Source organism: Lipomyces japonicus (assembly GCF_038497905.1).
Source record: "Lipomyces japonicus strain CBS 7319 unplaced genomic scaffold V1514scaffold_4, whole genome shotgun sequence".
Taxonomy (NCBI): Eukaryota; Fungi; Ascomycota; class Lipomycetes; order Lipomycetales; family Lipomycetaceae; genus Lipomyces; species Lipomyces japonicus.
The window spans coordinates 170,166-184,476 of NW_027117816.1; the positions used below are offsets into that span (position 1 = coordinate 170,166).

At 42.6% G+C, this 14,311-nt stretch overlaps 6 protein-coding genes across 6 annotated transcripts; 2 read left to right on the forward strand and 4 right to left on the reverse strand.

Moving 5' to 3' along the window:
- Positions 1-201: 201 nt before the first annotated feature.
- Positions 202-1,589, reverse strand: V1514DRAFT_262448 (uncharacterized protein; the record flags this gene model as incomplete). The annotated part of the gene is made up of 4 exons (XM_066924775.1): positions 202-1,167; positions 1,248-1,323; positions 1,380-1,467; positions 1,547-1,589. Coding segments are annotated over 4 exons (1,173 nt in total), but the record flags the coding sequence as incomplete, so codon positions are not given.
- A 168-nt stretch (positions 1,590-1,757) lies between these two features.
- Positions 1,758-4,941, reverse strand: V1514DRAFT_302008 (kinase-like domain-containing protein). Its single transcript, XM_066925561.1, has 3 exons — positions 3,964-4,941; positions 2,492-3,905; positions 1,758-2,424 (listed from the first exon to the last, which is right to left on the reverse strand). Exons 1-3 carry the CDS (start codon positions 4,624-4,626, stop codon positions 1,955-1,957), a joined length of 2,547 nt encoding a protein of 848 aa, XP_066785533.1. The 5' UTR covers positions 4,627-4,941; the 3' UTR covers positions 1,758-1,954.
- Positions 4,942-5,005: 64 nt separating this feature from the next.
- Positions 5,006-7,209, forward strand: V1514DRAFT_325033 (GPI transamidase component PIG-T). The gene is made up of 2 exons (XM_066926536.1): positions 5,006-5,471; positions 5,524-7,209. The coding sequence occupies exons 1-2, from the start codon at positions 5,068-5,070 to the stop codon at positions 7,031-7,033; spliced, it is 1,914 nt and encodes a 637-aa protein (XP_066785534.1). The 5' UTR covers positions 5,006-5,067; the 3' UTR covers positions 7,034-7,209.
- V1514DRAFT_365729 (uncharacterized protein) lies at positions 7,210-9,888 on the forward strand. Its single transcript, XM_066929814.1, has 2 exons — positions 7,210-7,841; positions 7,917-9,888. Exons 1-2 carry the CDS (start codon positions 7,533-7,535, stop codon positions 9,783-9,785), a joined length of 2,178 nt encoding a protein of 725 aa, XP_066785535.1. The 5' UTR covers positions 7,210-7,532; the 3' UTR covers positions 9,786-9,888.
- On the reverse strand, positions 9,821-11,206 carry V1514DRAFT_325037 (GTP cyclohydrolase 1 type 2/Nif3). Its single transcript, XM_066926537.1, has 5 exons — positions 11,093-11,206; positions 10,816-11,001; positions 10,408-10,728; positions 10,141-10,323; positions 9,821-10,062 (listed from the first exon to the last, which is right to left on the reverse strand). Exons 1-5 carry the CDS (start codon positions 11,154-11,156, stop codon positions 9,896-9,898), a joined length of 921 nt encoding a protein of 306 aa, XP_066785536.1. The 5' UTR covers positions 11,157-11,206; the 3' UTR covers positions 9,821-9,895.
- A 970-nt stretch (positions 11,207-12,176) lies between these two features.
- Positions 12,177-13,587, reverse strand: V1514DRAFT_340707 (uncharacterized protein; the record flags this gene model as incomplete). The annotated part of the gene is made up of 4 exons (XM_066929033.1): positions 12,177-12,700; positions 12,761-12,983; positions 13,101-13,184; positions 13,237-13,587. The coding sequence occupies 4 exons, from the start codon at positions 13,585-13,587 to the stop codon at positions 12,177-12,179; spliced, it is 1,182 nt and encodes a 393-aa protein (XP_066785537.1).
- Between the last annotated feature and the right edge of the window lie 724 nt (positions 13,588-14,311).

Consider the following 14,311-nt stretch of genomic DNA (forward strand, 5'->3'; position numbering starts at 1 on the left):
ATACCGGGAAGCAGACAAAGACGTAGTTGCAGACAACGGGGTTGCCGGTATTAACGGTGGCGCCGCATGACCGCTTGCCTGAGGAGAAAGGGGCGACGTTGGATACCCTGGCCCAGTGATTTGACTGGAACTTACAGGCGGCACGAACGGGAACGACGGTGCCCGCGGTGGCACAGGCACCTGCTGTTGCTGTGATGCGAACGGTGACTGATAATGACCACTGTTGCTGCTTTGCGACCGATACTGCGCAACGTATGATTCCATGAGCGAATTATACTTATGCAACGCGCTGGCAAACCGTTCGTTTAATTCAATCAGTTCTTCCTTGCGTTGTGAATATTTGTCAATCAGCTTGATCAACTTGGGCCGGACCCCGATCGACGACCGGTACAGGGCTTGCAATTCTTCCGAATCTGCTGACGCTGCCGTGGCCGAATTGGGTGATGACAGCAACGCCAACAAGCGTTCGATGTTTGCCGCTTCCGCAAACACGGTTTTTTCGTCCTCAATCTCTTGCTGAATCTCGTCCGCGGTCGGGTCCGGAATCGGCGTCACGTAATTTAACGGGAAAATGCCCACTTCACCTCGCAACGAGCCTTTCCACCAGTCGTGATACACGGAATCCAGCACAAAGATCACGTCGCCTCGCCGAAACGATAACTCGCCTGGCTCGGTCGCGGTCAAATCATACAATGCCCTGACCCTGCTGATCGTGGCCGTCGGATTGATCGCTGAATCTGGGCCGGCCACGTGCTCGTCCTGCTGCTGCTGCTGTTTTTGCTCGTTCCCTTGCTCCTGCTTTCGGCGTTGCTGTTCGTCCTCTTCCTGTTGCTTGCTCTCTTGCAACGACAGCGCCAACGCCATCTGCAATTCTTCGTCTTCAGACGTTTGCGTGCGTTGCACGGCGGCCGGCTTCTGAGGCTTATCCGGCGCGTGCAGGCGCGGGTTGTCGGCCTTGACTGTCGCCAGCGCGTCAGCCATGATGCTTAACGACGGGTCAGGCTTGAACAACTCTACCAGGTCTTCCATGACATTTAATAATCGAGCTTTCACGCTGGCATGCACGGATCTATCGGATGCGACCCGGATGAGCACCTGCGTGAACGCTCTGGATGCCAGCTCGCGATGTAACTTTGTCCCGCAATTTTGCGCAAGCGAATCCGTGAGCTAATCATCATCAAAGAAGAAAACTTAATTAGATTGATTTCCTCAAAAAAAAGGCTGTAATCATCGTTGTTTGAACATACCGTTAACGTGTAGAGCTGGACGTTGGCTGATCTGTGAGTCAGTCGTTTCTGCAGCGCAGCAACCACGTCTCTCGGTCTGCAAGTCATGTTAGCATAAGCCCAATCAGTTATGCGTCAAGCGAACATCCTCACCCGTTTTCAAGATTATCATTTACTTTATCGCAAACCGCCAAAACATATTCCCAATTCTCGGCAGTCAGGTTCTCGTCCGTGGCCTTGTCTTTAGATAACCCAATAACCTAATTAGATCTCCACCAATTTTCCGCCAAATGAAAGCAAAGCCGAAATCGGATACATACTCACTGCTTCTTCAATCGGAGAAGGCGTTGCTGACCGAAACATGACAGATATTGTATTGGTAAAAACAGAAAACGGTGGCAAGATTGAGATAAATTAGATGTAGATTATAAATATATATTGATTATCACGCGGTATACGTAATGGGCCGGTGCACGGTCCGTTATTATTTTTTTACATTACGCATCATGCCAGCAAAAAGCTTCAACCAGCGACCAATACAATAAATGAGTATTGTACAATGTGTTTTAATAGTCCAACATATGTTTGAATCAGCTATTTATTCCTATAGCGACATGCACGTTGCCATTCGTAAATCGTAGACGCCGGCCAAGTGTTTTAAATACATTCGTTTTTATTTTTCTCTATCTCCCAATACATATCTATATATATAGCATGCAATATTTTTGTTAATGAGATATGCCTCCGCCGCCAACGTTGATCGCGGCAGCAGACGACTTACGTTCCTGCAACTTGGCCAGTCTTGCAGCTTTCACTAACGGTGCCAAGGACCGCAAATCATCGGCTGCTTGCAAAAAAGGATGGTCGAGCAACTCATCAGCCGACGCTCGCCTGTCCGGATCAACCTGCAAGGACCAGCCCAAGAATGCCTTGAACGTGCTAGACAGCGCGCCAGGGTCCTTTAAATCTGGCGTGCCGTTCGTGGCAATCAGGTATAACGCTCGCATGGGTGATTCAGTCAAATATGGCGGCTCACCCTCAATCATTTCGATCGCCATGATGCCTAAACTCCATATGTCAACCTTTGGGCCGTATTCCTTGCGGGAAACCACTTCCGGAGCCATCCAATACGGCGTGCCTACCAACGTCGTTCGCTTCACTGCCTTGTCCGATATTTGTGCACAAAACCCAAAATCCGCTGCAGAAGGTAAAAAAAAAGTTAGTAAATGTACCTTATATGGCGCAAAATATTGTTTGCAACTTACTTAACTTGATATCACCAGTCATTGACAGCAAAACATTGTCGGACTTGATATCTCGATGAATAACGCCTTTATCATGCAAATGCCTTAAACCATACAAGGTTTCTCGACACACCGCCGCAATTTGACCCTCGGACATCATGTTATACGTTACCACGTCGGTCAAGTTTCCTCCGTCCATGTATTCCATGATCACCCACAGATCGCCCCGGTGCAAAAAACTATCAATAAAATTGACAATGTTTCTGTGCTTAGATTCCCGCATGACCAAGATTTCATTAATAATAAGCTCTTTCTTTGGTTGTTGTTCCAAATGCATCTGCTTGATCGCTACTGACAAGTTCGTGCCTACTTGATATGCCGTGTACACGCCGCCGGATGCACCTTGCCCAACTTTATGCAAGTTTCGATATAACCGGGTAGGATCTCCCGGTGAACATATCGCGGTTAGCCGGTTAATTAATTCCGCATCACGCAATCGTTTGGCTTCTCGCCTGCGAGGCGAAATCACTGCTTTTTCATAATTATCTAATCGACTGGCTTGATCGATGCCATGCTGTACGGCTTTGCTCTGAGGTTCCTTAAATTGTTGCTTGCTTTCGACTGCTTGAAACGCGTCTTGGCTTTCACTGAACCTGAAAGGCTGTGGGGTCGCTAATTGCAGCCGGTCATGTTCATCTGCGTCGTGCTGTAAAACAAATTCAGGAGAAGGTGCAAGACTGCTGCTGACAGATTGGGGCAGAATGTCGTCGTCGTTATCATCGTCATGTTCTTTTGGAGGTTCAGGAGGAAGTTCCTTATTTTGATATTTGCTCCATGAATTTCTAATTTCCTTCTCTCGCTGCAAAACTGATTGAAGATTTTGTGACCCATAGAAACCTTGCTGGTAATGCAATTGTTGTTGCGAAGGAGTGCGATATATCGACGAAGATGATGCCAGAAGTTGTTGTTGTTGTTGTTGTTGTTGTTGAACGTGGTAGTACTGTGGAGATTGCAAATTTGACTGTTGTTGAATGCTAAACTGTGACGGCTGTGAAGCCAGCGATAGATGATTGGGAGAGTAAGGTGATTGCAGGCCTTTCTGTGGCGGTGGCCGTGGCGCAGGTCTGCTCGGAATCAGCTTTGAAGGAGGAGCTGGTGCTGGTCGTGGGTTTTCAAAACTGCCTTCGATATTTCTTGGGAAATGTGGACTCCTTGGTGTTAACGTAGGTGCCGGAGATGCGGGAACAGATGACGGATACGTTGGAGCGTCTTGATGATGAGCCCGGTCAAATTTTTTCCACACGTCATCATCATTGTGAGCCGTGGTCTCTGAGTAAAAAGCTACAATGTCCATAACTGCTTGCGGATTCTTTTCCTGCTCGGTAGTTGAAATGCCACTGTCGGCCAACATATTTCGCCACTCGACTGGCAGGCCCTGTAAGTCTTGATGTTAGTGAATGTACTGAGAATATATAGTTTCGTTTGCAACGTACCGTAAATTCCCGAGTTTCCAAGTTGTATCCAACATGAGTAACGTGTTTTGCATCGTACGGTGCCGAAATATCAACAATCTTGTCGTTTTTGGACGAGCCCTTGAATAAATTGCCAAGAACAAACTTCATTGACCGGCCGCTACCACTATCGGTCCTGCCCGAGTTTCGGCGAGAACTTGGTTCGCGCTTAATGGATTGTGGAGTTAACTGATATGATGTCGACGCGGTCGAGGTGGAACCTGCGGGACTAGGATTCGCCATTGACGAAACCGCAGGCATGGGCGGCGTAGAAATCGCGGAAGAAGCATTGCTAACCGAAACAGCGGCAGCAGCAGACGGAGGTGGTAGTGCAGGAGTGGGTGGCAGTGATGCAAGGCTTGTAGACGCAGATGAAGCTGTAGCAACTGACGACATCGGACTGTCACTTATTGATAATGCAACTGAATTGTCAACACCAGCACCTTGTGCGTCAGTTTCAGCAGCGATTGATGTCGTTGCAGCTCTCAACTCTGCCGTCGGACCTGGCAATTCTGCAGCGGTTGTCTGCCGCCTGGTGCGTCGAACTGCAGCAACAGCCTTGCTAAACGATGGAGCAGAAGGATACCGCCGCAGCTTTGACACCAGATCATGCGGTTGGCCCGTCGTTGTGACCGAGACCTCCATTGATTTGCGTGCGTGCGTTATTTTGTTTATTTGTTTTTGCCTTCCCCCCTTTTTCGTTCGGTAGTGGTTGGAGAATTAAACTCAATTTCGTTGAATACTGTCGGCTTGTGTTTTATTTGTTAATTTGTTTTAATTCAGTTGTTGCCCATGAAGGAGAATGATGATACAAGCCAGCCGGCGCCAATGCGTAAATACATAACAATATCGCTCAGCATTTAATTCAGAATTTGGCTTTTGGGATTTGGCTTTTGGTGAGAATTCGCCAAATTCGCGGCGGTGCGGCGTGCGGCGGTTCAGGAAATGCCAGCAACGCTGGCGCATTTCAGACACAAACTGCACACCAAGTACGCACTTGTGCTGGGATCAATTCAAAGCATCATGGCTGGCAAGGAACGACGACCTTCGTTAGCAATCAGTCTGTTAGTCGGTCTCGATTTTGTGATGCGATTCAAGACCTCGTGGAGCATTGCCTGGGTGCTAGGGTTGAGCCTGGGACTGGCAGGTGCGCTTCAGTCCGGTGGTTCGTACTCCGAAAACCTGGACCTGACCCCGTTGCCTCGCAACTCGGTCCTGGCAACGTTTCAATTCGATATTTTGTCCGATCCAATTTTGATCACGGGTAATGACTCGTTTGATTTTGGTTTGGAAGGATTGCTACATTATGGCTTGTTTCCTCGCAGCGTGGGCCAGATTGTGAAGAGCACTGGCACGCACGAGTTGCATCTCCGGTTCACGCAGGGATGGTGGGATTCAGAACTATGGGGCTCACTACCTAATGGCGGCAAGTCTTCCGGCGGCACCGGTGTTGAAGCATGGGCCTGGATTGCAGCTCAAAGCGAAGCCGAGTAAGTTTACACTGTCATTTGCAGATGTCAATGTTTATTACTTATTTGCCAGAGCTCAGGATCGGTGGTTTAAACTCGTGAATGCTTTGTCAGGCCTTTTTTGTGCTTCACTCAATTTTGTGGACGCTACCAAGACAACCCAAAACCCAATGTCGTTCACGCCGGATTCAAAAGTTCCGCTGGGTTCAACATCGTCGACCAAGCTCAGCTTGTTTCATGGCGCGCTCCCTCGGGAGTCAATTTGCACCGAGAATCTTACACCATTTGTCAAGCTTTTGCCTTGCAAGGGTAAGGTCGGGTTGTCTTCATTGCTTGACGGTCATCGCATATTTGATGCCAAATGGCAGTCCATGAGCCTGGACTTTGTGCCAGTCCGGTCTGACACCGACGACGTTCGTTTGCACATGGTGCAACGAGTCGAAGTCGTGTTGGACGTTTTGCGTGCTTTGCAAAGAAAGATCAAGCCAGTTCCTGATCCTCCTCCTATTGACCAGTTGCATTGTGACACCTCTAAGCCGTACCATTCAGGCTCGTCATGTTATCCCCTGCCTGGTCCTGAAGTTCTTGATTGGAAGTTATCAGATCTTTTTGGAAGCCAAGTTGAAGGTAGTTGCCCACTGGTAAACGGCATCGAATCAATTAAGAGAAACCCAGCAAATAATTATTCAATATGCTCATATACCACGGCTGATTGGAACGTGCATGCCAACAAAAATACCTCCGTGTTTGAAAATCAGGACAAGAAATGTTTTGGCTTACCAGCGTCTGACAGATTTGATTTGTCATTTAGCACTTCTAATACTAGTTCAGTCGTAAAGAATGACTCACCTCCTGTATATGTTCAACGATCAATGACCGGTCGAGGGCAACAGCACGGTGGCATTCAAATCATAATTTCAAATCCTTCAAATTCACAACCGGTTCAAGTTTCATATCTTGAGACTCTTCCTTGGTTTATGAAGCCGTACATTCACACATTGACAACGTTACTCACTACTGGCACGTCAGTTTCGCAGGTATCGATCGAGAACGACAACGTGTTTAATAAGATCCTTTATCGCCCTTTCCTCGAACGCGTGCGAGGTACTTATCTTGAACTGACTCTTACAATCCCGCCAGCGTCTGTGCTTACAATCAGCTACGATTTCGACAAGTCCTTATTATATCTTGGCGAGTATCCACCAGACGCTAACCGTGGGTTTGACGTGGCTCCAGGCATTTTGGCGGTAATTGACTGCATCGATCACGACAATGAGAGAATTTTTTCGTACGTGACTAGAACTTCTAGTTTATTATTGGCATTACCCACGCCAGATTTTAGCATGCCTTACAATGTCATCATCTTTACGTCCACGGTCATGGCGTTAGCATTTGGCACAATATACAACATCCTTGTCCGGAGGTTTGTTTATGAAGAAGACGCTGAAGATGAACGGCAAGCCAATAGGTTAAAAGTTTTTAAGAAGATTAGTAGTTTCAAGGCAAGGCTTGGCTTGTCGAAACGCGCGTCCGACAAGGACGTTACAGAACAAGATGATGATGAAACAAAAAAGAAAAAGTAAGGCCCTACAGGGAGATTATTAACATGGTCATTTTTATTTTTGCCATGATGTATATTGGAGAATTAAGTAATGTTTAAGCATTAGTGCTATAATTTTTGTATTATAATTTTTTTTTTTTTTTGCATTTTGTTCTCCTGGCGAAATTAGAAGTCGCGTTTGTAACTCTTCATTCCACTCTTCCCTTTCTTTTCCTTGCTCGCGTTTGCCTGTAATAAATTGTTTTTTTATTTTGGACTAACAACATCACAATTTTTAACTGGAATTTCAAATATTAAATATCATCATACTCTGATATTATAATTTTGCAAAATTTATATATATATATATCTATATATATTTTTGCAACAGGCAGCGCGTTTGCATCAAAAAGTTCATGCAAACCGTGTATATGAATCTAACAATTATTTCAAGTTTGGCAAATTTGTTGGATTCCAATCAAAAATTTCGAATAATTTTTGTTTACAGCGAACTTTGAATTCAGATACACGTTGGAAAAATCATGTCAGAGGCTAAAACTTCAATTGTTCAAATCCCACCTGTCGAACGCGACCGGACAACTGACGAAACTGCTGTCGCTACTACTACTACTACTACTACTACTACTACTGCTACTACTACCGCCATATCTACTGGCGATGTTGCTTCAACCGCGCAACAAGTGGAGTCAAAGCCAAGAAGGAAATCATACACGCCATCAAAGAAACGAGAATCATCGATAGAAGGAAAAATAAACTCAGGTAACCGAGTTAAACGCGTAAAGAAGGATGAAGATGATGAACCTGTGCTGGAAAAGGAAGTCAAGTCAGAGGTATGAACTGCTTTTTTTTTATTGAATTAACAAAAAATAAATCAGAATGCTGACTATGCAACTCTTATTTTACAGTCCTTGAATGGCATTGACTCAAATGATGATAGTCGACAACAAAAAGTTACGCTCGTGTTTAAAAAGAGTGATTACGAAAATTTCAAACAATCTTCAGACAAATCAAACAAAGACGAGCAACCCAACTATACCAGCAACAGCAACAATAAAACGACTGGTCAAAAGAGCAAGCCAAGTTCATCGACAACAAAGAAAAAAACCAGTAGTAGCATTAAGAGTAAAAATGAAATATCTGATGGGTCAACGAAAAAGAAGAAAGCTTCCTCCGCAGCAGCAAAGAAATCTCCAGCAACGACGACGAAGGCAAAGGCAAAGGCAAAGACCAAAGCAGCTGGCACAAAAGTTCGCAAGAAGCCAACACAAAAGGTCAAACCTAAGCCACGGCCGGTTGTGGTCGATCCTCCAGAGTTTTCACCGATTACTACTGACATTTCTGAAGATGAATTACAAATCAGATTATTTATTCGAGAATACGTATATAGGTTCGAAAAACATTTGCGGCCGTCATCTAAGCACTTAAACATTTTGAATGATCCCACCGGTTATTGGCCCGATACCACGTTTAAGGCCATCGCAGTTGTGGTGTTAAAAGTAATTTATGCTGATAATTATCCGGTCGTGCCGGAACTAATTTTGAAAAATGCGATAAAAGAAGTTGAAAAGACGGCGTCGGATAGTGAAAAAATATGGCGAATTATTGTGGAAGTTTTGCAAAGCACCAAACACGACCTGTCTAAACCCAATTCTTCATCACAATTTTCATTACCTGGCACGCCCGGTGGTGAAATTTTGGGTCAGAGAACAATTGAGAAAGTCATTTCTGACTCGGATGAAATAATCGCTTCCGGAACGGCTTCGCCATCTGTCATTGGCAATGAAGATATCGACAGGATCCTGGACCGGCCATCACCAGCAGCACAATCGATTTTCAAATCAGCTGATCATCAGTTAGAAAAACTTGAATGGCTGCAAGAACTAATATCATTATCATTAACCGGTAATTACATTCGCGAAACACTCGAAATCGATCAAGATTCATTAAAACAGAACATTTCTGCTGCTCATGAAGAAATTAAGGCGCTTAAGGATGCCAACGCGTTGGAGTTAATCAATTTAAAAGTTCAAGCTTTGCAAGGTGCGAAAGCGCAACAGGAAGATTTGCGCGCGCGATACGCTGCTATTGAGGCACGCAACAATCGGGCAATTAAGGCTGCCAAGGAAGATGTGTTCAGGCGCACGCGCAAGTTGTCAACCCGGACGTTGCCACTAGGTACGGACGTGTACGGTAACACGTACTGGTTATTTGAAGAACGTACAAAGTCAATCATCGGATGGGGTTCATGGATCATGTGCAACAAGGCCGTGCATTTGCCCTCACCAACCGGTCAGATTATTTTTCCAATAAAGGATAAGAAGCCTGGAGATGGTGAAGAACATAATGCTAATGATGACCATGATGATGACGCAATCTCTATTGCATCTTCAGGGTTATCTTCAAATATCTTGGGCGACAATACGAATTGGTATGCAATCAAAACAAACGACGACGCTGTGCAACTACACAAATGGATCAGGTACATTGCCAATAAAAGGACAGAGAATAAGCCGCAGAATGACACTGTTTTAGGTATTGCACAAGATATTGCGAACGGGCATGAGTCATGGAGTGAGAGTGAGGATGATAAGATTGATGAATTTTTCTATGAAGTCTACTCTGACCATCATATTCATGACTCGGCATCTAAATCAAGATTGTGTAGATTAGTTGCAACCAAGGAATCGATTGAAACATTGGCAAAGCAAATATCAGACATTGCCGAATTTTTACCATCAAGGGAGCCAGAAGTTAAAGAGAAAAAATTAAAATAAAAAAAGAGTAGCAAATAAAAACATTTAGATGTCCATTTTTTTTAATGATTTAATGATTATATGTATTGTATCAGCAACTATTTTCCAACAGTTTTTTTTTATATATTTTTTTAAAATATAGTGATTGGATCCTTGTCCTCTTCACTAACATGAACGTCAATTGCAAATTCATCGTAATAATCACCACCCTTTCCGGCAAGATTTTCTTGAATCTTGGCTTTAAACTTGGGTGCAAAATGTGAATGCAAGTATTCCCGTTCCGTATTCGTATGTCCACCTAGATTTTGTCAGTTTTAAATTATATCAAAGGAAAAAAAATATATTTTTAGTCTAGAAAGGTTCCACTGATACGTACAGATGATTGCAGTTATTCCTTTTTCCTTTATCGCCAAAACTTCGTGATGACTCAATTCACCCGTGAACCAAACATCAGCTTCAGTTTGAGATAATATTGATGATCCAGATCCGGCGCAGATTGCGATTGACGAAATTAATGTATGTTCAACATCCTTATGCCGATCAGCAAGTGCCACTTGAACTAAAATATAGGGATAATCAATACTTGCGATCCTAAAAAAAAAAAAAAAAAATTACGGATACAAAGTCATTTGCACCTTCTTACCATGATTAATTTTAAGACCAGCTTTAACATTTTCGATAATGGTTTTCAAGTTTAAACCATCACCTTTAATACTAACCAATCGTCCGAATCCAGTATATTCAGCTTCAGAATTTTTCTCAATCACGTTATTACTCTGGATCAGGTCTGGATGATTAATTCCGACCGCCACTTCAGCTAGCCAATCATTCATGCCGCCAACCTGTGCATCCACAGCAGTGTGAGGTGAATACACGGAAATTCCAGCTTGCACTAATCGAAGCAAGGACCTTTGTTGCGTGTTTGACAACGTTAGTGATTTCAATGGGCGGAAGATAATAGGATCTAAAATAAAAAAAAACCAAAATTTCAAAAAATTAGTAGACTGTTTATTTTATTTTATTTTATTTTTTTTGGTTTGAGCATGCATACGATATGACACGATGAGAAGAGTGTTGTTATTCCGCTTTAAAACTTCATCAACCACGGAGCTTGTAAGATCAATGGTCAATACAACCCCAGCCGTTCTCTTATCATTTGGTATAACTGGTGATTCTAAAAGTAACCCAGTATTATCCCAAGATTTGTCTGCCAGCACAGGCGGATAAAGTTGTTGAACTATGCATATATTTATATTGTTAGCTTGCCTTTTGGAAGTCCATCATTTTTTTTTCATTTTTCGTTTTTTTTGGCTTTCATTATTTTATACCTGTAGAAATTAAATTTTTAAGAACTTTTGTTGTAGAAGCCGACGATACTATTGCCTTGGACATTTCTAAAAAATTGATATGCGCTTGCTTTCAAAGATCTAATCGTTGGACAACCCCATTAATGACAAGTCAATCAAGAATACCCCTGCATAACCGCAAAAGCGTTTTTGCCAGGATTGTTGAACTGACATCATACCAGTTGGCGAGCACCATACCTGACGTTTCTTTCTTATGCGCCCAATACACGTCAATGACGTTGCCATAAATTGGTTGCGACAGTAAACGATTTTAGAGTCAGCAACTCCAATGACAACAACCCTTATAGCAAAGTCAGTAGGTTAAAAACCGAGGTCATGGAAGAGCTATAATAATTGACATCCGTAATGTTGAGCGTATACTTACGGAATGATATAGCTGAGTCTATGAAATTGGGTGGTTCAAGGACTGCAGATGAATTTCACAATTTCTTGCAATAAAAAAGATGCAATATCGCAGTCAAAATCGATTCTTTTATACCATGTTCTATAAAAAAGTCGTACCTGATCACTTTTTCTGTCTTTAACGGATTTCATGGTCAAAGTGCGAGAAAGTATTGACAGACAGACATGGTATGTGTTTAGTTAGATTTTACAAATTAGACGCGCTTTGGGATTGTAACATATGATATATGAAGAGTGACCAAGTGTAATTATGTTTCAATCCATTTGTCGTTTGACCGATAATAACCCCGACCAGTATGATTATTATCAAATCACTGACTGGCCTGGTTTTGTCTTCTTCAAGCAGCAAGTAGTTCGCTCCCGTACGGCAACCTGTCATCCTGATTCCTTTTGCTGATTTGAAAAAGGATTGAATTCAGCATTTGACTTTTTATGCCACAGAAATTTTTAGACGCAAAGCAGAAAAAAAATCTTGTTGTCTCGAATAAAATCCTACAGTGTCAGGTTTATTCGATAGGCACCCTACTACCATTAACAATGAAAAAAAAATATTTTATTTTATATATAATCCGCAGGTCTCTCTGTCTGCTGCACAAATGCCATGTCGTGTACATTGTAATAAAGTCCAATCATTGGATTCTATCTAGAAGAACTTATGGTTCCAGAACTTATTCTTCGAGAATGTGACAATAATTTGCGGTGCCTCGTCCACAAGTGATTGTGAATCGTTTACAGGCAAGAACTTCATATCGATTAGGTTTTCACTGTCAAATTCGAAACATGTACCCCGGTCATTACTAGGAGTGATACCGCGATCCACGTCCCGCAATGCATTGTAAAGCTCCGATAATATGTCTTCCAGCTTCAATTCTTCCATTGTTAATTCTCGCAATTCCCAGCGCTTTGAAAGCAGCAGTTGCTGTGTTGAAACCTCAATATCCAAAAAAGTAAATTTCTTCGCTAGCCGGCCTGGATTAGTTAAAACCTTCTGTGTTAAGGATAAATCGTCTTCCCCATTCAACGATATTTTATCAATCAGGCTAACGCGCCAAAGAATAACCCAATGATCAATTGTCCAATCAATGAAGAGTTGCTCTTCAAAGTTCCCGTTTTCGATCTTAAGTTCATCCAAGTAGGGCGATACGTGCAGCAACTCTTTTAACAAATCTGTCGCATGGGAATTCGCGCCAATAAATTTCAATCTCGATAGAGAATATAGGAACTTACAATTGCTGTAGTTCGTTGGCCAAGTAACTGTCAAATCCGTAGAATCCAGTTCCAATTCCCTTAACCGCGGGAAGATCAGTACCAAACACTCAAGACTAATCGACGTTCTGAAGCATTCTTTGAATGAGCACTTGACCGCTTTTTTGAAGCCTTCAGTGTCTATGTTACACAACTCGGCTTGGGTATTATCGTCTCTGTTCATAAATATTGGTAGTCCACGAAACTACACATTTGCGCAGTTCCCAAAATACGCCATAACGTCCAAAACGAAAAGTTCAAATCATATATTTTTTGTCTTTCCTTTTGACATTATGCAAACATCCGTGATGAGCTGGCAGACCTCTGGATTAGTTTTTGTCATTAACAAAAACGCGTTATTCGTAAGACTACATGTACTAATCGCCACGGGCAACTGTGACAGCGCCTTGGATTGTTAATTGATCACTGTCATGCAAAACAAAAATAGCTTCTCATACCATTTCACGAAACTTATTGCAAGTCTCAATAAACCAATTAATATTACGTCTCGGCTCATTAAACAGAACGTATTTTGATATTTGTGTGAAAATTTCATCCGGCAACATGTCCAAGTAGTTTTGCCCGTTTATCGGCGCAATCGAACTCCTAATCAAATCGAACTTCTTGTCATACAGTACCTCGCAAAAATTTCCAACTGTTGGACCCCGTTCTTTCTCATGCAACTTCACCTTACGATAATACTTGGCTTGTAAAGCTCTAAATTTTTCAGGTGGCTTGCAAGTAGAATCTGAAGAAAACCAAATTACCGCCGTCCGCCTTGTTTTCTCTTTCGTTTTTTTGAATAGCATTTGATCGGTCAGGTTTAATTATTGTCGCATAAGTGGTAGTCGGTTCTTATATATCCTACGTGTCATCTTTTCTTTTTTTGTTATCGCTTTTTTTTAAAAATTCGTCACACTTTGTGATTTTCCACGTGGCAAAATTAAATTTAAAATGCTTGTTTCGTTTTTGTTTTTGATCTGAATGATTAGCCATGCTGAAAGATCAAAATCTACTAACAAAATCTAGATGTAATTAACTGATTGACGGGCTATCAGCTCGCCCATTCAGTCCATTCAGTGTATTATTCATATACAAAAGCCAAATCATGACCCCGACCTGGCCGTTGATTGACGTTTTTCATATATAAATATTTGATCATTAATTAATCATTTACCAGAATGTCTTAAAAATCGCGTTTTTTTTTCTTGATAGTTTATGTAAAGTCAATCATCGACTGAGACTGGCATATGAACCTTCAGCCCGAAAGGTTGAAAACGCCATGGGGCGTTCTGAAACTTGACCAGAATGACAATCAGTTGAGTGCACTACGCAAAAAATCTTATGACAATGGAAGTATGATCATCTCTTGAAAGGCAATGCGGCGAAGAAGATAGCGTTTCGCATGCACTTCATACCAGAGAAGCAGCAGGACTGAAGAGGGTTGATATGACATAACATCTGACATGCTTGAACAAATGACGGATAGTACTTTATTCTATATCACGGGAACTAGACGTTAAAAGCTCACGG